Source organism: Clavelina lepadiformis, chromosome 6 (genome assembly GCF_947623445.1).
Source record: "Clavelina lepadiformis chromosome 6, kaClaLepa1.1, whole genome shotgun sequence".
Lineage (NCBI taxonomy): Eukaryota > Metazoa > Chordata > Ascidiacea > Aplousobranchia > Clavelinidae > Clavelina > Clavelina lepadiformis.
This window is the reverse complement of record NC_135245.1, coordinates 207,933-231,260: the sequence shown is the minus strand read 5'-3', so window position 1 is coordinate 231,260 and position 23,328 is coordinate 207,933. Positions and strand designations below refer to the sequence as shown.

Here is a 23,328-nt window from a genome sequence, read left to right as displayed (position 1 = left end):
TGCATTGCTACAGTCTACAGATGACATGAAAGGATTAGTTTGATAGTGGGTTTTCCAGTTAAAGTATTGTCTTCTGTATAAGCATTGTGTACAAACGTAGATCTTTGGTGCACAAACGGCCATAATTAGAGATCAGAATGGGTACACCATTGCGCAAGCATAAACTGTGGCTTACTATCTTTGCTGCTGTCTCATTTACGACCAACTTCGTCACGGGGCACGCACTCATGCGTAGCCTATAGTTCTTGTCTTGGTCGTTATTGTAAAAAAACTTTGGTACTACACTTGTAGTCTCTAACTTCAGAACTTAAATAAATGAACGCATATTCGTAGCCAATACAGCAACAGGTGAGGTAAGCAGCCTATTCGTAATTCGCTAGATTAAGTGTGCGCTTGGGTGATCCCTTAAACGTTGGATATGTTGTGGGCCTATAGTTTTGTTTTTAGCTCATTTCAATGGAACAAATTGTACGTTTGAAGTCGACAATTTCTTCTGAATCTAACTTGAATGCTATATAACATAAGTAACCTACATCTTATACCTTCGGCTAAACTATAAGGAGTTAAAATCAACTTTGTGCACGCCCATACTCCTAACCGCCTATCTTTAACAACGGGCTCTGTGGCCGATGCCTGATAAAACATTTACGTTCTCTTGAGAATGAGATTTTATATAAAATTTTATGTGCTGGAATTAGGCAGTGAGAAATTGACACGCAGCATTAGTTGTTCCAACACTATCCTCAGGATAAATGCTGATCAGAAAGATCGAATCAAGTGTGTGAAGAATAACGCACGCTTTCTTCTGTGACGATAGCAATTGTACTGTCAACAATCGATTTCTTTGCAATGATGAATGGATCCGTTATATTCGAGGTGTTTTACATAGTTTTTTCTCAAAGGGGCTGGAGAATGTATCTGTTATAAGCGATAACGGATCCATTATAAGGGAGTTGAATTTTTTGAAATTGCTTTGAATTTCAACTGTTTGGTACCGTAGCAGGTTAAGTTCATTGGTAAAATAAGTGTCATTAATACCTGAAATTATGATGTTTGTTGCTTGAAATGACGGTGAAGAAAATGAAGCGATTGGTCCTGTGTGGAGAGAATTGACGATGGGCAGGATGGCGACTGGAACGTCGTTTGATTTCAGTCTTCCTCCTTTAAACCCGATACTTGCACTTGACGAAAGTGAGCCGGACTTGGCCAGGTCAAACGGAAAATCTTCCAGCACCGAAAATGAAGTGGTCTGTTTTAAAAAAACACAATCTCTAGTCGTACAATCTTCCATTCCTCAGAATGTTTTGTTGGGGTCTTTGCTAGAACATCTCTGCTCACTGTATGAGTCTGACAGTGAAAAAGCATCAAAATTATTTAATTCAATTTGCAAACAACTTGAAAAGATCAAAGTGATATCACCTGTCACTTACTTGGAAGAATATTCCTCCATTCGGCTCCAGTACAAATCAACTTTCTATAATTTGTTTCAATCTGCAATTCTTAATCTCGATTCGAAACTTCCTCTTGGATCAGGCGACAATCCCAGCTCTGCTCCACTTAAGCGCAGATCTTTGCAAGTTCCACCCGAAGAAGTTTTCAATTTTTCCACGTCAAGGTACGCAGAGGAATATGAAGAAGTGGCAGAAGTTGGGAAAGGTGCGTTCGGGAAAGTTTATAAAGTGCGGAACAAAATTGATGGTCAGGTCTACGCTGTGAAGAAGATCCACTTCAAGTCGGAGAATCACGATGATGAGCCTCAAGAAGTGAGAAGAATGATGCGGGAAGTCCACTCCCTTGCTTCGTTGCAGCACGCTCACGTCGTACGTTATCACCACTCCTGGATTGAGGACAGAAGTTCAGGAGCCAGCTCTTGCAGTGAGGACGGCAACTCTACTTTGTCCTCGAAGCAGGGAAAGAGACACTCAAGGTCACACTTTCAAGATTTGAGCCAACATAAAGATGCCTTGAGTAGAAACAGCGCCAGTTCGTGGGGAAGCGATCCTGTTGAAGACCATCCAACTCCTCACAGTAAATTTTGGCAGATCGGGGACACAGAAGATGAATTCTCAAAATCGAATTCTATTTTAATCAAACAAAAGTGCCGCAATGTTTCCAATAATTCAAGTGCAGAGAAGCAATTCTCCCCCCCGAGTGATGTCATATTCACGCACGGGGTGCTTGAAGATGCGCAGAGAAACAACATGAAACGCGTCAAGAGCGTCATTCTCGCCAATCTACCTCAACTTCAGCTCACTGCAAACAATGATAAAAATAATCACGTCTCTCGCTCCAAATCCATGAATAGCATGTCGGACTTCCGAGGATTGAGCCCGCATAGCATCAATGAACCCATCGCCCATAGCTGCTTGCCCACCATCTCTACTCAGCTCACGCTGTTCATTCAAATGCAGCTGTGTGAGTCGTCCTTGAAGGATTGGCTTGCCAACAGAAACGGTAGGTTTAGCTCAAACTTCGATCCCCGTGATGTCATCAACAGAGAAACGTCGTTTGACATTTTTCGTCAGATTTTATCAGCGCTGGACTTCATTCACGGCAAGGATATTCTCCATAGAGATCTAAAACCTCGTAATATTTTCATAATTGGTGAAAGACCTTACATCTTGTTGGGTGATTTTGGCCTGGCTCGGCCGGCAATCACGAAACAGTCATCAGAAGCTTTCACACCCATTCATGATGTACCCATGACATTTGAGTTGGAAGAACACACGTCAGGCATCGGGACAACGGTGTACGCGGCACCCGAGCAACTGACCAAAGAAAATTACAATTTCAAGGCGGACTTGTACAGTGCTGGCATCATCTTCTTCGAGCTGATGTGGCCTCTGTACACGGAGCACGAACGGGGAAAAGCGATAAATGATCTGAGAAGCGGATCAATTCCAGATCTTTATCAAGCAAAGTGGCAATCGACGGTGAAGATGCTGAAATCACTCATCTCCCACAATCCTGAGGAGAGACCGTCGGCCGGGGATTTATTGAAGGAAGAAATCCTCCGATCAAACGAGGGAAGTTTGTATCAAGAAAAAGAAATCTTACAACTGAAGCAGGAAAACGAAAAGTTGAAAGAACTTGTTGCAAAATATCGAAGCAAACTGATTTTTCACGGAATTGACCCAGATATTTGAGCACTTGCTTTGTTTAACGACCACCATAAACTTTTTGTCAGTAATTATCTGTTTGAAAAGTTCAGTCACGGCCTTTTAAGTGTATTATTCAATATTTTGCTTCTCAACGACGTTGACTATAGTTGAACTGAAACGAGTTTGCACTTTGCACCACAGAGTCAATGATAATCGAAGTGAACATTCACTTTGTTTGTCTGACTCGCCATCGTTAACTTTAACAAGAAATCCGAATGTAAACAAATATGCAATCAGTCCATCTTCTTAGAATTTATGGCATTCTTATTGCAATCCACTCACCACGTTTCACAATGCGCTTATTCCAACATAACACCATAAATACTTCGGGCTTGTGAGGTGGTGGGACTGGTTGTAGAAATTTTAGGGGATGCTTCAAGTATATGTTGTCTATGGTTCCTAATAGTTATAATGTTTTGCCAATGCCCATTGTCATCTTGTCTGTTTGTTACTTACTTTGACATTAATTTATAGTTGAAACACTGTGTGCCGCTAGGTTTATTTCTCCCTGATATTGCAGATGACGTGAATGCTAGGGACAAGTATGTTGTTGCCGTGGAAACACCATAATTTGATGCAATGCGAAGTAAAGTGAAGAATACAATGAAGTGGCTCTGCTTTTCATCTGCGAGAAATTGCACAAAAATATGCAAAACTCTCTTGACCACCGTGTTCTTGTTGAACACTCTGGTCGTTTCTTTCCAACAAATTCGCCATGAACAAGTTGCACTCGACCGAAGGAAAGAAAATTTTGTAAATGAACTTCACCTCAGAAACCATCCATCTCAGAGTGAAAGGAATGAAACGAGCGGAGAGCGCTATCTCGTGGATAGAGTTCTTGACGAATACATTGTAGCTTTCGACGGATATTACTCGCAGGACGAGCGGAAACAATTTATTGATTCAGCTTTACGTTTGATAAATATTTCAACCAACTTCTGGGGGATTTCCCCTCACTACGGTCCTGTTAAAAGTCTTCCGAGTGATTTCGATGTTCTGCAGATAAATCCCCTCGTTGAACCCGAGGTTGGTGAGATGCGTTCCAGTTGATTGGTCAAATCTGCATTTCATTTCGTCATTCTTCATGAACCTTGCTACTTTTATTTCCTGTTAATTGCAGAAGTTGCTGTCACTCGCACACGTTCACATAAAGCATGTGACCCATCAGCGGAAAGTAACTCGGATTCTGCAGGCTGCCAGCGATGAGGAAAGACACGGAACATCTTCCAACCCCGATCCTGATCCTCACGCTGCTCGATCCTTGCTCCGAGCTTTCCCCAATCAGGGTCAGATCCACCAGGTTGGTGAAATTTGTATTTGCAGAAAACGTTGATTGTGCAATATCATTTTGCGTACTTCTGTGTCATAATGTTTTCAAAATATTGAAGAATTATTCATGAAGCGTCCATGTTTTCATGCAGCTGCTGCAAGCAAAGAGGTTGTGGGAATCAGGTTACACTGGGCTCGGTGTCAAGGTGGCGATATTTGACACCGGCCTCCCTGAGAACCATCCGCACTTTCGCAACATCATGGAAAGAACTGACTGGACCGATGAGAAGACGGCAGAAGATGGTCTGGGTCATGGAACGTTCGTGGCTGGGGTCATCGGGGGAACTTACAGTGAATGCTTGGGAATGGCACCAGATGCACAGCTGTATATCTTCAGAGTGTTCACCAACAACCAGGTGAAACCACTCGCCATGGTTTTAACTTGAGCTCCTGGTTGTTGCTTTGCCACCAGATTTATTTAATGAACCATAGACACCAAATATATACCAGTACATTAGACTGCACCCGTATGTGTTTATGGAGATAACTCTTTGTTGATCTCACTCTGTGTGAAAAAGTTTACCGGTGGTTCTGACTTTTCGTGCCACCTCAACTGCATGTTTGTTCTTTATATTTCCAGGTTTCTTACACCTCCTGGTTCTTGGATGCTTTTAATTACGCAATTCTTCAAAAGATAGACATCTTAAATCTGAGCATCGGAGGTCCTGACTTCATGGACCGACCGTTTGTGGAGAAAGTTTGGGAGCTGACCGCTAACCACATCATCATGGTGTCAGCCATCGGGAACGATGGACCATTATATGGTCGGTGCGGCTTGATCTGGTACTTTTTGAGTGGTTTCATCTTTTAAATATTTCGGGTTTTCTTCCAGGAACCCTCAACAATCCGGCCGACCAGATGGATGTGATTGGGGTTGGAGGGATCGACTACAACGACAACATCGCGAGATTCTCATCACGGGGGATGACGTCTTGGGAGTTGCCGGCTGGTTATGGTCGAGTGAAGCCAGATATTGTGACTTATGGTTCCTCTGTGAGGGGGTCTGGCCTCAGAGGAGGTTGTCGGACTTTGTCTGGCACCAGCGTGGCGTCACCAGTCGTGGCAGGTGCCGTGGCATTACTTCTCAGCACGATTAGCAAAGATAAAGACCGGTCAGTCGTGGCCACACCAGCCAGCGTGAAGCAAGCATTGATGGACTCGGCCCAACGCCTCCCGACTGCCAACATGTTTGAGCAGGGCCAGGGCAAGCTGGACCTGATCAGGGCTTACAAGGTCGCCGTCCAACGAAAATCTTTTGTGATTAGAACTCCGAGCAGATATGGACGTGATTGTTTGTGTTTCAGGTTCTTAATTCTTACCAACCCCAGGCAAGTCTGATCCCGAGTGTGCTTGACCTCACAGAGTGTCCATACATGTGGCCGTATTGCACCCAGCCCTTGTACCACACTGGCATGCCAGTCATCGTCAATGTCACCGTCCTAAATGGCCTCGGAGTTGTGGGGAAGATCAAAGTGAAACCATCTTGGCATCCTTATATCTCTGAACATGGGGACAAGATGGAGGTACGTTGCCAAATTCTTCTCACAGATGCTGCGGATCTTAACCTTTGAATTCATTTCCAGATTGCAATTTCTTATTCGGAAACCCTGTGGCCATGGTCCGGGTATCTCGCTCTCTCCCTCTCCGCTGCTGAGCAAGCGGCTGGGTGGGAAGGGGTCGCGCAAGGTCATGTTGAACTCTCTGTGACCTCATCATCGTCAAACTCGAAAGATGAAGACCTGGTTTCGGTTCTAAAACTGTTTGTGAAGGCTCGAATCATCCCGACTCCTCCCAGAGAGAAGAGGATTCTCTGGGATCAGTTCCACAATCTCCGATATCCTCCAGGTTTTTAGCGCCATCCAGTGACATTTTTTAACAACTTTGTTATTTTCAGTGAAGTAACTCTTACGTGCCTTGTGTCTATCTTGTGTCAGGTTACTTTCCTCGGGACAATCTTCGGATGAAGAACGATCCCCTGGATTGGAACGGGGATCATATCCACACCAACTTCCGCGATCTGTATCAGCACTTGAGGAGCGCCGGATATTACGTGGAGGTACGTCTGCATCTGTAGCAGTGCATCTGCTCGTTCCACTGACACGGGATGTTCAGGTTCTTGGGTCTTCATTCATGTGCTTTGATGCAAAATTGTACGGATCTCTCTTCATTGTTGATCCGGAAGAAGAGTTTTATCCGGAGGAGATCAAAAAATTAAAGAAAGACGTCACAGAGCATGGACTGAACCTCATCGGTAATTGCATGATGCGGATATAGATATATATAGATGATATAGATGCTGTGAGTGACGTAAACTTTTATCAGCTCAATTTTGTTTCCAGTCTTTGCAGAGTGGTACAACACATCTGTCATGGCCGGCGTCAAGTTCTACGACGAGAACACTCGGAGATGGTGGATGCCGGAGACGGGGGGGTGCAATGCTCCGGCCCTCAACCACCTCCTCCAGGAGTTCAGCATCATGATCTCGGATCGAGTATTCGAGGGTGAATTTAAGATGGGGAGCCACGAGATGCATTACGCGTCAGGCACTACACTGGCCAGATTCCCCAAGGTACTCCCCCATGACGCTAGTTGCTCCTCACAGGACCTCATCCTCTTATTATTTCCTCCAGGACTCGATCGTTGTGGGGCAGCCACTCCATGATCAAGCAAGTGAATTTATCACGAAACAAGCTTCAACTTCAACGGAAAATGTCCCCATTCTTGGAATGCACCAGGTGTGCCATCTTGTGGCAGGGAATTTTTAGAATTTAACGAAGTTCCTGCTTTTTTAAATGACATAAATGAACCAGTTTTTGTTCCAGGTTCCTGGAGCAGGCAGTGGAAGGGTCGTTGTTTATGGAGATTCAAATTGCATTGACAGCGCTCACATGACCATAGACTGCTTCTGGTTGGTTGACGCATTTCTCGCATTTGTCTCTCAGGTCAGTCAAATGTCAAAGCATGACTTGAGTTGTATCTAACACCGAAGCATGTCACAGGGTGTTGTGGCTCCTGTGTTTAACTATGGACAAATGAGGAACAATCTCACCAAAGAAATGTTTGTTCGAGGAGAGAACATTCCTCTCCATGACGGAAGAGATCCTCCTCAGAGGATGGAGAACAACCACCTCTTCAAATATTCAAAGGTAACCCCCCACATCGTGCAGATGATCCAAGTACACATCTCATGCTCTATGTGCTTCAGGTTTTGCAAAATCATCTCGGAGATCCCAGGCCGCATGAAATTCCTTCCTGCCCGAGCATCTCATGGGCAAGGGGTATTCCCCACAATGGATCCTTTCCCACGTTTCTATGGAAACATCTCTCCATCGATGAAGACAAAGCCCCTGTATTAATTAATAGAAAGATTAATTCTGCAGAAAATTCAAGGGATTTTTTCAGACAGCCGATGAACGAAATGGAAGAAAAACCGTTCAACTTGAGCGCATTCGTGCACGGCCTCGTCCTCATCGTCGTTCTGCTTCTTTTGTATTTCATCATCGGCCGAATGTTTGTCGGACAGAGACGTCGATTTTCTCCGAGATTTTTTGTTCGATGTTGCTTCAGTTGGTGGAAGACTTGCCAGCACAAACTTGGATTTTCGTCGACGATTTGGAGCTCTGATGTCACAATACAAAGGTCTTCGGATAATTCTTTCAACCGTAGAAAGTCTCATCACGATGTGATAACATCTGAGGACGTCACGCACTTTCATGAGGATTCTTTGCTTCAGCAATCCGACGTGCAAGCTGTGTGAAGGATGTTACCATGGCAACAAGAGGAAGGCCGAATGTGCGACGAGAATCAAAAGACTTAGAGATGGCGGCCACGCAAATTTGCTTCCCCCTGTTTAAGTAAATTGCAGTCAGAACAAAGCAGTCTTTATCAAATTTGAACTTCTGCTCCTCAATCACTGTGCAATCTCTTTACTTCCCTCCTGTTTTACACAATGTAGTTCACTGTCATTGTGTCACAAATTCAAATATGCAATAAATGCAAATTGTTTATGTGTCCTCGAATTTTTTCACATAAAACCTGTCCTGGCCTACGCAGCTTTGTCATTATATGCTCCATAAATCAGTGCAAATTAACAACACAAATATAGGAGGAACTCGATTTTAATACCAAACTTTACATGTATAAATATTAAATCAATTCACGGGCAAAGACACTAAACTATATGAGAAAAATTGAGCTAGAATGAAGCAATTTTATTTAATGTCGGTTGCATCAAAAAGTTTCTGTAGATCTCAATTTCTGAAGCTTCTTTTTCATCCAAATTTCGATTTAATTCTTCCAGAAGTAGATTCATCTTCCTCTCACTTAGCTCCATCTTCTCCTCCGGCCAGTTGTACCAGTGTTGGGGGCTGGCGATAAACGGATGAATCTTTGTGTCAAATTTGTACAGCCTCGGGTTCAAACCACAACTTCCACATAGAAACCCAAGCGGAACACCAAAGAATATTGCTCCAATGGTTCCAGTAATGGCCATGCCCTTAACTCCCCGTGTCCACTTGTACAAGGAAAATGGGAAAAAAGCAGCCACCATGTAATTAGCCATCGTGTCTTTTAGTCTGTAGATGCAAAGTGATTGGCTGATCAACGTCATTCCACCAATAAGGAAGCCGACTCTCCAGCCCCACCTGTAGGTGAAACGAACAAACCCTCGAAAGAACGCATCGTGGCGCTTTCTATGGGCATCGTACCTGGAGGCATAAATGTTGGATAAATTTGTTCGATCAAAATCAGAAACAAATTTGAGACCATGTGCCACTGCCATGGTGACCCCGACAGCCATACTCCCGATCAGGATCGTATTCAGGAAGCATTCCAGGTTGAAGCGGTGAGATGGCTCAGCCGGACAAAACTTCGGCATGAATCGATTTGGGAAGAAGGACCACTTCAGCCTTTGCCACCCGGTCAGTGATGATGAGCCAGGGGGAAGCCCCGCGTATGCTTCATGGGGAAGATAAGTACGAGCACAGACATCTTCTATATTTTCAGGAGGCTGCCACACAACATAGTGCAGTTTTTCTAATTTCTTCTTACGAGAGTGACCCCATCTGTCTGGTAGATGCAATGCATGCACAAGCTTTCTTTTTAAAACTTGGTCATAATCTCTGCGGCGCTCAAGGATGACATTTCGTATGAATCTACCACGCTCCTTCGATTGGGCATTGATCAAATCTTTCAAATTATTCTTCAAATACCAGTTTCCATCCCAATGCACACAACTACTTCGAATCCTCAGCAGTTGAGGAAGAGTGAAATCATTTATGTTAAATCTGTAGTTGAACAATGGGCTGTTTCCTTGCAGAAATATGCAGGGATTTGTCACATCACTTGATGCTTCAGACATCTAAAAGTAAAAACATAGAAGCTCAATGCTGGGAATAAAGATGTAAATTTCACCGTGAGCAACAATTATTGTGAAATTGTTAAAATTTCATCATCCCTTCGGCATGACACCACCATAGTTCACATCTTGCACGTTTTAAGCATTCGCTTTTTCCTATTGTTTTATTATTGTGACAGTTTCGTTCTTATTATATTTTGCTATAACAAGGCCGGCAATAAACTTTTTGTTCCCCTCAGTCATTGCCGAAAAATATACGACATGATAAGCTTCACATCAATGAGCAAAACTACAAGAGCTAAAAGTGTGCATTTGTGGAACTGCGTCGCAACATTTACAACCAGACTGAGAAGTCTTTGAACAAAATTAACCTGGCAATGCTCCCTCACTGTCCAAGTTCACGTTGCTAAGCTCGCCTTCTTCAATTATTCTTTACAAGATATTTTATTTGATTTTGTGGTCTTTGCCTGGATTTAGAACTGTTCACAATCATCATTAATGAGTCTCCCTTGACCTTTGACCTTTGCAAAGACAAATCCTGGCGACATGACAAGCCCATGATTGTTGCAACAACATATTAAGAAAGGCTCAGTTTTTCTATACGCAGCCTTTAAGCGAGTTTAACTCTACAACACACTTTTTTCTCGTTTGGAAAGTTGGAAAAATTCAAAGCGAGTTCACATATTTCACTCAACTCATATAAATGACTTGGGTTGAAGCTTGAACACTTTGAGGCGAATTGAGATTGTTATAATGTCACAAAATATTGACGACTTATTTCATGTCTAAAGAGATGGAATATAAATAGGGAGATAATACACAATACGCTCGAACACTAAATCACTTCAGTATCTCCAAAACATTTAAACAGGTTTTCTTTTTATCACATCACCAACAATCAATGAAGGTGAAAAACTAGCAAAGGTTTAAAGCATGCAAGAGGTTAGAATGGAAACTTTGTGCTATAAGGTTGTAAGTTGGCAACCAAAACCATAAATCAGTCAAGTTCCTACACTTGAATAAAAAGTAACTAAAAACAACAAAATAAAAAGAATTGTTCATGAGCTACACAGATTATAAACATTGAATATAATGTTCATAGCGAGCTATATTTAATGGTTCATCAGCACACAGGCTCAATCGAACCCCACAAGTATAATGCACGCATTTATCGAACCCTTCGTTAAAATTCACCAACATGCATCAAATGCACGTCATTTGTGTGTCTTTATCTCCTCGAACCCAGGGCTTCAACGAGTTGGTATCTGCGGTTTAAGGAGATCAAAACACGTTAAAATCACTGAACCGCAAAATTATTGCCAGCAGTGATGGGGGTCGCGCAAATCGTAACTTGCACCAGAAGTCAGGAAGTTTTCACTTGGCTGGCTCAAATGGCAACAAAGCAATCGTTTTCGCTATTTATGAATACACCAGAATCGTTTGTGATGTCATTTCTTGTTTGACCACTCTACAACGAGGCTAGCATCGTACTTTTCGTTCCACAAAGTTAATGGCGAAAAATATTTTTCTGTTATCAAGATGCTGGTCCTATGAACGCGAAAACAACGGACTTTGTACAGGGAATTCCCCTTTATCGTGAACACATTAAGTCAAAAATTTGTGCAACTTAGTTATGACGTGGTTCAACATCTTCACCTTCGAACTGAACCCTAGTTGTCAACTATATTTTTGTACAAGTTCTGATTGGCACAAACAAACCTTAAATTCAAATTTGTCATTTTTTTTGTGTTGTCTGAATTTGGAGTTGTTCACCGGGATCGCTGGACAGGACAAGCGTCGTTCATGCCGAAGACACAAAGACAACAATAGCGCTAACAGCGTATTTAGGGGGCATTGGGGCATTGGGCCATGATCCCTAATAAACCATAATTTGGGGCAATATGCGTTTCAACGTCTTCATTTAATCGTTTATCTAATTCTCTTGTTCGCCAATTTCGACCACTTGTCGGCTATAACCTGGGAAACGGGTCTTTCTCGTTGATAGAAACCATACTTTTGTTTTCGGTGTGGTGTGGGGATGGCGATATGGATTGCTTTTAGGTTGGCCTAAAGCCAAACGCTATTAGTCTTTCTGTTAGACTCCTATAGACAATTGTCTTTGACTCCGTTGCGTTTGCTGTCTCTATAATGTTTCTTCAAATAAACACCAGCTTCATAAAGTCTAATTGTTATAGGCCTATTGTCCGAATAGGTTGTATCAAATTAGAAACATTTACACCATCTTTCCATTTAAACCAAGCTATAACTCCAATTCAGTAATTCAAATTCAAATAAATTCATAATTCAAATATTGAATAGATCTGAATCAAACTGGAGACACCCAATTTGCTTAACAAATGCCAATTGTAGAACTTATTTAAATTGATTATATCCAAACGCCAAAATGGTTTGGCTTTAGATATCACTTGGCTTGAATCACTGCTTCAAGAAGACTTGACTTTCTACTACAGGTTGCTGCCTTACTCGTGGTTACAACTCTGGTATTTGATGAATGCACGAATCACAGCAATTCCTGCGTGGAGGTCTTGAGTGGTCTTTTTTACTACATCAACCAGCGTTGCCGCATTGACAACTTGGGCACATTGACATTAGGCAAATTCTAAGAATCAAATAAGTTTACTAAATTGTTTCAGCGAAATCTCCTATTGCACACTTGCTGTAAATGTTTTAGTCTATACTTGATAAGGTCCCTTTATAACTTTGTAGGATTTTTATAATCTGGAGCTGCGCATTATAACCACATTACCGCCGATACCTTGACCATAATTTATGACAAGACCGAAGAAGATCATTCTTTATTAAAATATACTCTTCAATCTGAACCGGAATTGAACCTTTGAAACGGTTAGAGCGGGTCATGTTTTTGGGATGCGAAAGCAGAAGCCAGTATATTGACTACAACCAGGGTTGGGTTAATCAACTGACAGTGACAGATTCCTCTCAAACTTTCATTACTTAGTAGAGTTTATACACTTTATAGTTTGTTTTAAAAAATTAACAAACACTGGTTCAATTAGGCTGGTGTCTGTTTGCACAGACTTCATTAAAAATTGCCAAACTTTTATGAAACCTTCGGACAAGGGAAGTAATAACGTAAAAAAGTTTTTGCTGAATTAAACTTGCTATTGACTTCTGAGGAACAGCTAAGGTTGCAACTGCCACATTTGCCATTAGGTCGGCCACTCAACCAACACCTTTTGTAATTTTGCTAAGCTTCAACCTATTTCTTGAGGTAGCTGGTGAAGTATTCTTATAAGTTATCATAAAAAAGTTTTCCTTTGACCTTTTTCCATTTCTAGGTCGAATAAACGCGAGGGTCAGAGGTCAGCTTGTCCGTGTAGGACAGGGGTGTCAAACTCAATCGCACCAGGGGCCAAAACTCAAAACTTATTTAACGCCGCGGGCCGTAAGGATAAAACTTGATTGAACGTTTTATGGGATTTGTGGTGGTGTAATGGTTTTGGGATGGCCTAAGCCAAACCCAGTCTTTCAGTTTTATTGTCTGACTCCTATGATTGTCTTTGACTCCGTTGTTTACTGTCTCTATATTGCTTCTTAAATCAACACCAACTTCATAAGTTCAAATTTGCTATATTGTCCGAATAACTTGTCCGAATTAGGATATCGAATTAGCAATATTTACACCATGATCCCATTTTCTTAATAATTCAGTAATAACTTCAATTTTACAGAACAAGGGAAAATCACTCTGAGAAGAGAGAGTTTCCACGAGTAAGTCAAGAGAGCGATTTAAACAAAACATTTCTTTTTATACTAAAGTATTGACCAATCAGCTTTTAGCCAATCAGCCCATAATCACGTGTCAGTTCCAATTTAAGCCTTTTTCTCACAAAGAATTCAAACCGCTTTACACCAGGACAAAAAACCACTTGACACACTTACTATATCACATATTGGTTTAAAACTACGCTTGTGATTAAAGATACTAGAACAATACCTGCTACCATAAACCACGTGTCGCATATTACACCACGAAAACAAGGTACTTGAAACACTTCAATCTATGTCAGCACGCTACAAGCTTTGCAAACATTATTATTTTATCTAGACTGGAGAAAAATCAAACTTTATGCAATGCCAATATATAATAACTAATTGCAATTTCTGCATGATCCCCACAATAATTCCTCCCACTCAGAAAAGCTTCGAGGTAGGAATGTTGGTTTTGGCATCTCGCAAGATTGTGGTTGGCAGCTTGCAATGTGAATGCAGAATTTGTTTTCTCTCCAGTCAGGATGGTGATGCGGTCAACGAACGTACACAGATGGAATATGCAAAAGAAAAAAAATAGCAGTAAACATTCTTCACTAATACTATGTTATATAGAAGGGTTTTAAAATATTTTGATATATTTTTGTTATATACTTTTACCACAAACCAAAGTAACATAAAAGAATCGTAATTGTAATTTTACACAAAACCTAATACCACACTACATATAAGTAGACACCTACATATAAAAAATAACACACAAACACAAGGTATGAATCAGCTATGTGAACCAGAGAAAACGCAAATGTAAAGGTAATTCGTTCGAAATAAACGTTCGCGCTGTACCTACGTCATAACCGTATAGGACAACGCCGCGACAAAGCCTAATGCTGACGTAAATTGGGGTATAGCGGTTCATTGGGGTTTTCATCGGTATGCCGGACCTCTTGCGTTACAACTAAATCCTCTCTGTTTTCTGGAACATCGTCGGGAGGGACGTTTTCTTCCATGGCTGGCTGACGGATGCGACGGACACGAGAGATGAGAGATCGTGCCAAATTGACTACATGTCCTCTGTAAAACTTAATTGCCCAAATAGTTAAGACAAAGCCCCAAAACATTGCCATGAATAGTAAAATAACCAATATCCCGCCTAAAACAGGATTTGTAATAGAAGATAAAACACTCAAAAATACATTGGAGAAGGTGTTCTCGATTGTGTGTCTGACGCTAGAGAAATCGTAATCCCTAGTTTGATCAGTATTTGCATCTAGAAAATGGTAAAATTTATCATGTGCGAGCTTGAAATGGCTCATCGACACTAACATATTTTGGATGTCTTCAAATCCTTGGTCTTCTTCTGAAGGATAATCATCGATAAAGGTTTCAAAATCAATGTCTGGTTCTGTAAAGTTCACTGGTGCGAAAGACGGCCGTAGAGCTTGCACATCCGAGTCTATTTGACTCAGAGAGTAATTCTCAAATTGATAGAATTGGTTACCAATGTTAAATGAGAATATGCGACCAGGAACATAGGATTCTACATATCGAACTCCTCTATAAAGATTTCCGTCTCGGTAGATTTGACCGAGCGTTTTGGTACCATTATTATAGAAGAATTCAACTAAGGGCCTAGCAGAAAACTGACCCTTATATACCAGACTTCGTAATACGGTTCCCGATACTGGGTAACATTGAATTTCTGTTATAAGATCACCTATGGTGACGGCTGCTTTTTTCTGTCCGCTAATTGCGGTTAAAGTTTCCCCGGGGTATTGACGTGCGACCAGCGCATAAAGAGATGAGACGAGTGTTTCAACTTGACACTCTAGGTAATGTATATCGTCCACTAGATTAGACACATGGTCAGCCATATTGTCATTGCTTTCCGTCATGAATCTTGCAAGGGCACCGGCTTCCGAACTGGACGAGCGGCTATGTACGTCGTTGGATTGCTGTTTGGCTGTCGCGGTTTTGTAAAAGTCTAAAGCTGCAAGCTCCGAACAATTTTGCGGAACCAGAATCAGTCCTGTAGGCGTGCAAATGGCGTTTTGGCTGTAGCATTGAAATGTCTTTTCAGCACACTTTGCACGATGATGCACACTAATCCCAAGAGCTTTGATTTGCACTCGGTATAAATGTTCTTTGTGGTAATGTAGTAACAGTTTATGGACTCCCTGAGGAACAGTCTGAGGACATTGAAACGATTGTTTAAATTTCCATATAATGTTCTGGCTCCCACCATGCAGGAACCCGAAGACACTTGGCACTTCGATAAAGTGGCAATACTCGACATCAGTTTCTGCGTTACCGGATCATACTTTAAAATCGATTTGTTCAGGATGCCATTGATTGTTCGTGTAGTGGTAGTAGAGGGCCAGCTGTAACTGCGTTTGACTTTGTTTCTGGTCGCCCATGTGAATTCGTTTTGCTGCTTCAACTCTCCAACATTTGGTGCTTGAAAAGTTCTTCTCCAAAGATCGCAAGCATCCGGGTTTGGTGCAGGTCCTGCGACTGTACTATCATCGTGACTTTTGGATCCAAAGAAATAATGGGTTGCTATTGAGGTAGTTATAAACGTACGGCATACAAAAACTTCGATGTCGATTAGGCGGTGACTAGGATCATAAATTTTAGCTGTGCATTGGTGAATTGCAGTATGTTTCTTATGCAAACATGGTTCCGGCGGAGGTATAAAATATTCTCCCTTTTTGTAATGTGGTTGACACAGGTTAAAGGTTTGTAAGCCAATTGTCGGTTGGGAGACCACAACTATGCAAATCAAGTACAAGGCAAGTGGCACGTACATGCTTAGTCTAGAAAACGCTTCGGCAAATGAATGTGACGTCCTCGGCTTGTGGTGCGTAAAGGTGGAATGTCGGTTAAGGCGTCCCGATATATGTCGTCGACTGCAATGTCTTCCGCAGTGTCTACCGGAGAGGTTGGAAGTCCACTCAACTCAACGTTGGAATCTGCAGCGATAGAGATATCATTAGTATCACGAACCACTTCATCAACTATATCCGTCTCTTTCATTGGCGGAATGCTTATATCTACAGAATCAAAAACAGGCAAGTGATCAGTATCACGAACCACTTCATCAACTATATCCGTCTCTTTCATTGGCGGAATGCTTATATCTACAGAATCAAAAACAGGCAAATGAGCTACTTTAAGACGGTCTATTGACACATTAGGATGCTGTCCTACAATAGCTAAGGTGAAATACTTGTCATATTTGGCCAAAACTTTATAAGGTCCTGCATACGGAGGAGATAAGCTAGGCCTAGAAGCATCAACGCGAATGAATACATGCGTACAGTCCGCAAGACTTTTGTCTATGTACACTGGCGGAGTATCGTGATGTACTGGCGGTGTGCACCGCAAGGTAGCCATAAAGTCCGTTAAATGTTGCACATATTGAGAAGGTGAAGGCGTGTCATCGTCCAGGGCTTCGAAAAACTGCCCGGGAACTCGTAAGGTAGAGCCATATACAAGCTCAGCTGGGGAACAGTTTACATGCTCCTTGAGCGATGTCCGTAAACCTAGAAGAACTAGTCCCAAGTTGGCCGTCCAATTCTGCGGAAATTCACACGCTCTCAAGGCACCTTTCAACGTTCGGTGGGTGCGTTCCAAAAATCCAAGACAGGAAGGCCGGAATGACAGGGAATGAACAAGCTTGACTCCAAGGGTCCTGCATACGCCTGTGAAAATTTTGCTCATAAACACCTGACCACGATCGGTGTGAAGTTGTTCAGGTACTCCGTAGCGTCCAACAATGTGCAGCAGAAAATTTCTGGCAATGGTTGCTGCAGTGGCGTCTGGTATAGGAATCGCTTCCACCCATTTCGTGAACCTGTCAGCAAATGTTAAAATGTAACGACAATTGTCACTTTCCACCAATGGTCCAACAATATCTGCCAAAATAAACCGAAATCGTTCTGTGGGTTCACTGTGCGGCTGTAAAGGTGTTTTGTTATGTCTGCTAACTTTACTTTGTTGACATGGCAAACATGTGCGACAGAAATTTTTGATATCCGTTTTCATACCACTCCATACAAAGCGTTCTCCAATCTGTTTGAGTGTACTCTTATATCCACTGTGTGAGAGCGAGTGAATGTTGTGAAAAATGACGTCACGATACGCGGTCGGCACGATCGGTCGAAATCTCTTCTGTGAAATGTCACCCAGAATCGAGAGGTCCGAATCCGGAAGTTTACGGCGTTCCAATTTCAGGCCAGTTTGGTCGGTCAGCAGTGCTGTTACAGATGCGTCAGCCATTTGATCTTGAGCGAATTGTTCATAGTCGATAGTATAGTCCTGTAACTGAAAAGTATTGATTTCTATACGGGACAAACTGTCCGCTATAACATTACTAAGTCCACTTTGGTAAATGAGCTTTTCGGTAAACTGAGATAAGTAACTGAACTGACGGGTTTGTCTCGGGGACATTGATGTGCCAGCTTTTTGGAAAGCCTGTGTTATGGGGCGATGATCGGTCACCAGGGTAAGTGACCTGCCAATCAGAATATCTGCAAAGTGCCGGGTGGCCAAAAACAAAGCAGTTAGTTCTCTATCAAAGGTGCTATAGTTTCTTTGTGCTGAGTTGAGCGCTTTTGAAAAGAATGCCAAAGGCTGCCATTTATTGTCAATGCATTGAGCTAACACAGCACCAACTGCTTTTCCCGAAGCATCGCATGACAAAACATAATTTGCATTGATTTTTGGAAAACAGAGCTCCGTCGCTGAAGCTAAACGTTCTTTACAGTCCTGAAAAGCTTGCTGAGCTTCCTCAGACCATGCCAATTTCTGACTGGGCCGTTTGACTTTACACAACATCGAATTAAGGGGAATGAGTAAGGCAGCACAATTCTTAATGAAGCGTCTATAAAATCCAAACATACCCAAAAATCGGCGAAGCTCCTTTACCGTGTCGGGCAATGGGTATTTCCGAATAACAGCTACGCGGTCTCGTAAGGGAAGAATCCCGTTTTTGCTCACCATATGACCCAGAAACTTAATTTCCTCCTGGAAGAAAATGGATTTCTCTCTGTTAATCACCAGGCCGAATTTGGAAAGTCGTTCAAATACAGTGCGTAAATGCTCCTTATGCTCTTCATGCGATTTGGAGAAGATCAAAATATCATCAATGAAGGTTGCCACGTTGGAAACACCTTGAAAAACATGATTCATTAAGCGCTGACAAGTCTGTGACGCGTTCCTGATCCCGAATGGTAGCGAATTATAGGAATAATTCCCAAAAATCGTAGTAAAGGTAGTTTTAATGACATCTGCAGGGTTTACGGGGATTTGATGAAATGCCGCCTTTAAATCGCAAACCGAAAATATGGTACTACCATCGAGTTCATTGAGAAAATCTTGCAGATGAGGTAAGGGGTATGTGTCTCTCGGAATTTGAAGGTTCGCCTGACGAAAATCTGTACAAAGACGATATGAACCGGTTTTCTTTTTGACGAGAACAATGGGTGATGCCCATTGGGATTCCTGTGAAACGGGTGTGATGATTCCGGCTTCCAGCAGCTTGTCCAGCTCCTTTCGTAGTACGCGAGCCAGTTCCGGTGACATACGTCGGCAGCGGCTGAAAACAGGCGGTCCTGTTGTATTGATATAATGTTTAATATTATGTTTAGGGTTTAATTTTAGCCGTAAAGGTGCAGTAATCTCTGGAAACTCCCCCAGGAGCGCCAAAGGTGGCTTAGAATCGCTGTTGTTCGTGTCCAGCACGGGTTGTGTCGCCGAAGGGTCCTTATCTTCAGAAGTGCTTCGGTCGCAGCGTGACGTATTCGCCGCTGAAGCTTGAAGTGGTCCACGTATGCCCACGTCATCGTCACTGATAATGTGATCCAGAGCAGTGCTAGATATGCCAATTTTCTTCCTGATTCCTCCGCAATACTGGGCGGAAACCTGTTCATGAGAATATGGATGGAGTAAACGTCTGTGCTTAACATCTACCAAAAGACCGTAATGGCGTAAGAAGTCAGCTCCCAAAATTGGCTGGCGTAACTTATCACAAATATAAAACGACCATGGACAGCAGAAAGAAAAACCTAAATCCAACTTGAGCTTGGTTGTCGCAGAACAACGGATGCTGGAGTGTACAGTGGGGCCTTGCATCGTGATTGGATGTCGGGCTCCCGTGCCTTTAAAACTACTGGGTAAGACACTGACATCGCTACCGGAATCTACTAAAAATGAAAGGGCAGAATTACAATCATATACATAAAAGGTAGCTCTTTGACTTCTGTTCTCCTCCACCGAATTTAATAAGGGCCGGGAGGAGAACCTTGGCCGTTTTTTGCAAATCTGGCATGGTAGACACATGGTTCCTTGCATTTGTAAGCATTTCGGCCGAACATAGCATGATAATAGCATACAGGTGGTTGGTTATGCTGTTGCGCAACTGGTCTGTTGAAGTGACTACTTCCAGCCCTACGTCCGTCCTGGGCAGGACGAAAAGCTGGACGAAATGTTGCTTGGTGCGCAAACGGAACTCTCTGACGAAAATTTGTATGACCTGCATGGTCCTGCGTATGTCGATATCTTTGTGGTGCACGATAAGACGGATTTGAACGGTACACGCTATCTGCTGCTGAACCTCTTGTATCGTTTTGTCTTTGATTTAGAGCAGTAGTAAGTTGAGTGATACGTTGTTCAAAATTGTCATTAATAAGCATTTGCGTAGCATCCGCCCGTGGAGGTTGATGAGCACTTGTTTTAGCGTCTAATTTGCCTTCTGTCGTTTCCGCAAACATGTGTGGGTTAGATACTTGCAAAATGTTATCTGCTCTATCCGCCAATTCACTCAAAGTCAATTCTGGTGAAGCCGCTAAAATTTTGCGAACATCCGCTGGAAGTCTATCGAGTAAAAGCTTTTTGAGAAGCGTTTCCACCATCGGATCAATTTGACCATGTTGATTAAGTGTGTTTCGCATATCGCGCAGCAAATCACTAGGACGCCTAGTCGTGCTGTTTATGTCCGTATCAGACAATAACTTGTTCAAGCGCAAAGCTTCACTGGCCATAAACTGCTTGATTAACTCATGTTTCAGATGTTGATACGGTGCTTCGGCGTTTGGTTGCAAAATTACATGGTTGACACGATCTATATGCCCAGAATCCAAAGCCGAAATAATATGTAAGAATTTCGAACGTTCGGATATAATGTTATGTTCGACAAAGATGTTTTCCACAACAGACACCCAGGCAAAAATATTCTTAGGCCAAAGCTTAGGTATATTCAGCGACGATCCTGAGGCGCGTACACCTCTATCGACTGGTAACCCATCGGAAGCAAAGTTACTACGTGGCGGGACTACGAACGTCGACATGACGGGGTTTTGTCTGCTCGATGTCGATGGAGAAACTGTCAGTTCACTCAAAACTGAAGTAACGACATTTGAATCCGGCAACCGACTTATACTACTATCGGGTACAGTTACGTGGGATGTTACAATAGCGAAGGTTTCCTCGGTAGGGTTAGACATTATACTGGTTCTAGATGTAGGACTTGTTTCTATAAGCGACTTTACAAAATTTGGGGTAGGCGTCTTTCGCGTTGTCCTATTAAAGATAGGCGATAACGTAGGTTTGGTTTTAGTCGAGCGCAAATTATACTTAGAGCTGAAAATTGGTAGAAACGATGCCATAAACTAACAATAAATGAATAGAAAATTACCAAGGTAAACAAGAAATAATAACAAAGACATTACCGCAATATTAAGCAGTTCGATATATGTCCCAAGTACAGCCAACGTCGCAGAGTAGTAATAATCCGAGTTCGTTGTGGCCTTGAACTTCTCGTCTTGCTGCTTGCTCGTCAGAGGTGCGTATTCTCTTCTTGTTGTAGAAGAAAGTCGGGTCACCATTTATGGGATTTGTGGTGGTGTAATGGTTTTGGGATGGCCTAAGCCAAACCCAGTCTTTCAGTTTTATTGTCTGACTCCTATGATTGTCTTTGACTCCGTTGTTTACTGTCTCTATATTGCTTCTTAAATCAACACCAACTTCATAAGTTCAAATTTGCTATATTGTCCGAATAACTTGTCCGAATTAGGATATCGAATTAGCAATATTTACACCATGATCCCATTTTCTTAATAATTCAGTAATAACTTCAATTTTACAGAACAAGGGAAAATCACTCTGAGAAGAGAGAGTTTCCACGAGTAAGTCAAGAGAGCGATTTAAACAAAACATTTCTTTTTATACTAAAGTATTGACCAATCAGCTTTTAGCCAATCAGCCCATAATCACGTGTCAGTTCCAATTTAAGCCTTTTTCTCACAAAGAATTCAAACCGCTTTACACCAGGACAAAAAACCACTTGACACACTTACTATATCACATATTGGTTTAAAACTACGCTTGTGATTAAAGATACTAGAACAATACCTGCTACCATAAACCACGTGTCGCATATTACACCACGAAAACAAGGTACTTGAAACACTTCAATCTATGTCAGCACGCTACAAGCTTTGCAAACATTATTATTTTATCTAGACTGGAGAAAAATCAAACTTTATGCAATGCCAATATATAATAACTAATTGCAATTTCTGCATGATCCCCACAGTTTCGTGACACGAGTACATGAATTGGAACAGTCAGCGAAACAGCACCAATTTTTTTTTTTTTTGACGGTTTTGGCTGGGAATAAATCGATTTATTCTATCGCATGATGAGGCAACTGTCGTGCTGCTGTATTGTGCGATTTGTTATAATCTTGTTTCTTGCTTGAAAAAAGTAAGTTATACTGTACAATGATCTCGCGGGCCGGAAATAATTCAATGTATAAAATAACATTGCGGGCCAAGTTTTATTGTAAAGCGGGCCGGATGTGGCCCGCGGGCCGGGAGTTTGACACCTATGGTGTAGGACGACATCCTGCTTCGTAGGTCATGGGCGTAAGATGTGGATGTTTAAAAAGATGGAGCAGAAAGGATTATTGAGGACTTTCTTTCCTGAAGCATCGTAATCGCGTGTTTGCCAGCAGCGCATGGGCAGAAATCGATCAACCAACAGGCAGCTTTAGGAAAAGTTAAAACTGCGCACAAGTAACTGCTGAAATGAAAAAACAAATGAATATTGAAGTGAAATGAAATTAAACATTAAAAAACAATAAACACTAATTCTCAAAAAGAAGGTAAAGATTTCGGAAAAGAAAAGAATTTCACGGGAATCTTGTCCGTCGCGTAACAGCAACGTGATGCCATTCGGCACGAAGGGGGGGAAAGTGACGTATGATGGGACACTTTGTGGAAAACTGCTCTCAATCAAAACACGATAATAAGTTTCGGTTCATCTTTTATCGGATTACAGGAAGGCCTATGTTAGATCTGGCGTTGCTTGACATTAAGCGGACGGGTTTCAGTAAATTTTCTTGTTATTCGTTGAGCGATTTACAAAATAAAAATGACTTTGTTGACGGTCTTTAGTTGACCGCGGTCATCGAAGATGGGACAGAACAAATTTTTAATGGTAAATACTTTGCTATAAACACCTTTAATTGTCGAACAGACGAAAAAAATTGATCAAACAAACAACGAAAGATGATGTTTTAAAAATCTGTGTGGCCATTTCTTTCCTGCGTTTATCGTTGTTAATCTTGTAAATGTAATTTGTTTTCGTTGGTAAATTATGGCAGGCAAGCTTTAACATTGCATGGTATATAACGTCCAAGTGTTTTGCTTCCATTTAAAGTAAGTA

At 42.0% G+C, this 23,328-nt stretch overlaps 4 protein-coding genes across 4 annotated transcripts; 2 read left to right on the top strand and 2 right to left on the bottom strand.

Annotated features, from left to right (window-relative positions):
• The first annotated feature begins 843 nt into the window (after positions 1-843).
• Positions 844-3,682, top strand: LOC143461840 (eukaryotic translation initiation factor 2-alpha kinase 1-like). The gene has a single exon (XM_076959741.1). It carries the CDS (start codon positions 1,116-1,118, stop codon positions 3,144-3,146), a length of 2,031 nt encoding a protein of 676 aa, XP_076815856.1. The 5' UTR covers positions 844-1,115; the 3' UTR covers positions 3,147-3,682.
• On the top strand, positions 3,607-8,497 carry LOC143461839 (membrane-bound transcription factor site-1 protease-like). Its single transcript, XM_076959740.1, has 14 exons — positions 3,607-4,187; positions 4,282-4,461; positions 4,583-4,846; positions 5,071-5,254; positions 5,323-5,723; positions 5,795-6,013; positions 6,074-6,335; positions 6,425-6,546; positions 6,603-6,741; positions 6,830-7,059; positions 7,121-7,225; positions 7,313-7,432; positions 7,490-7,636; positions 7,696-8,497. Exons 1-14 carry the CDS (start codon positions 3,741-3,743, stop codon positions 8,245-8,247), a joined length of 3,372 nt encoding a protein of 1,123 aa, XP_076815855.1. The 5' UTR covers positions 3,607-3,740; the 3' UTR covers positions 8,248-8,497.
• An 81-nt stretch (positions 8,498-8,578) lies between these two features.
• Positions 8,579-11,369, bottom strand: LOC143461841 (complex I assembly factor TIMMDC1, mitochondrial-like). Its single transcript, XM_076959742.1, has one exon. It carries the CDS (start codon positions 9,847-9,849, stop codon positions 8,686-8,688), a length of 1,164 nt encoding a protein of 387 aa, XP_076815857.1. The 5' UTR covers positions 9,850-11,369; the 3' UTR covers positions 8,579-8,685.
• Positions 11,370-13,442: 2,073 nt separating this feature from the next.
• LOC143462658 (uncharacterized) lies at positions 13,443-22,185 on the bottom strand. Its single transcript, XM_076960898.1, has 2 exons — positions 21,330-22,185; positions 13,443-16,571 (listed from the first exon to the last, which is right to left on the bottom strand). Exon 2 carries the CDS (start codon positions 15,492-15,494, stop codon positions 14,484-14,486), a length of 1,011 nt encoding a protein of 336 aa, XP_076817013.1. The 5' UTR covers positions 15,495-16,571; positions 21,330-22,185; the 3' UTR covers positions 13,443-14,483.
• Positions 22,186-23,328: the final 1,143 nt, after the last annotated feature.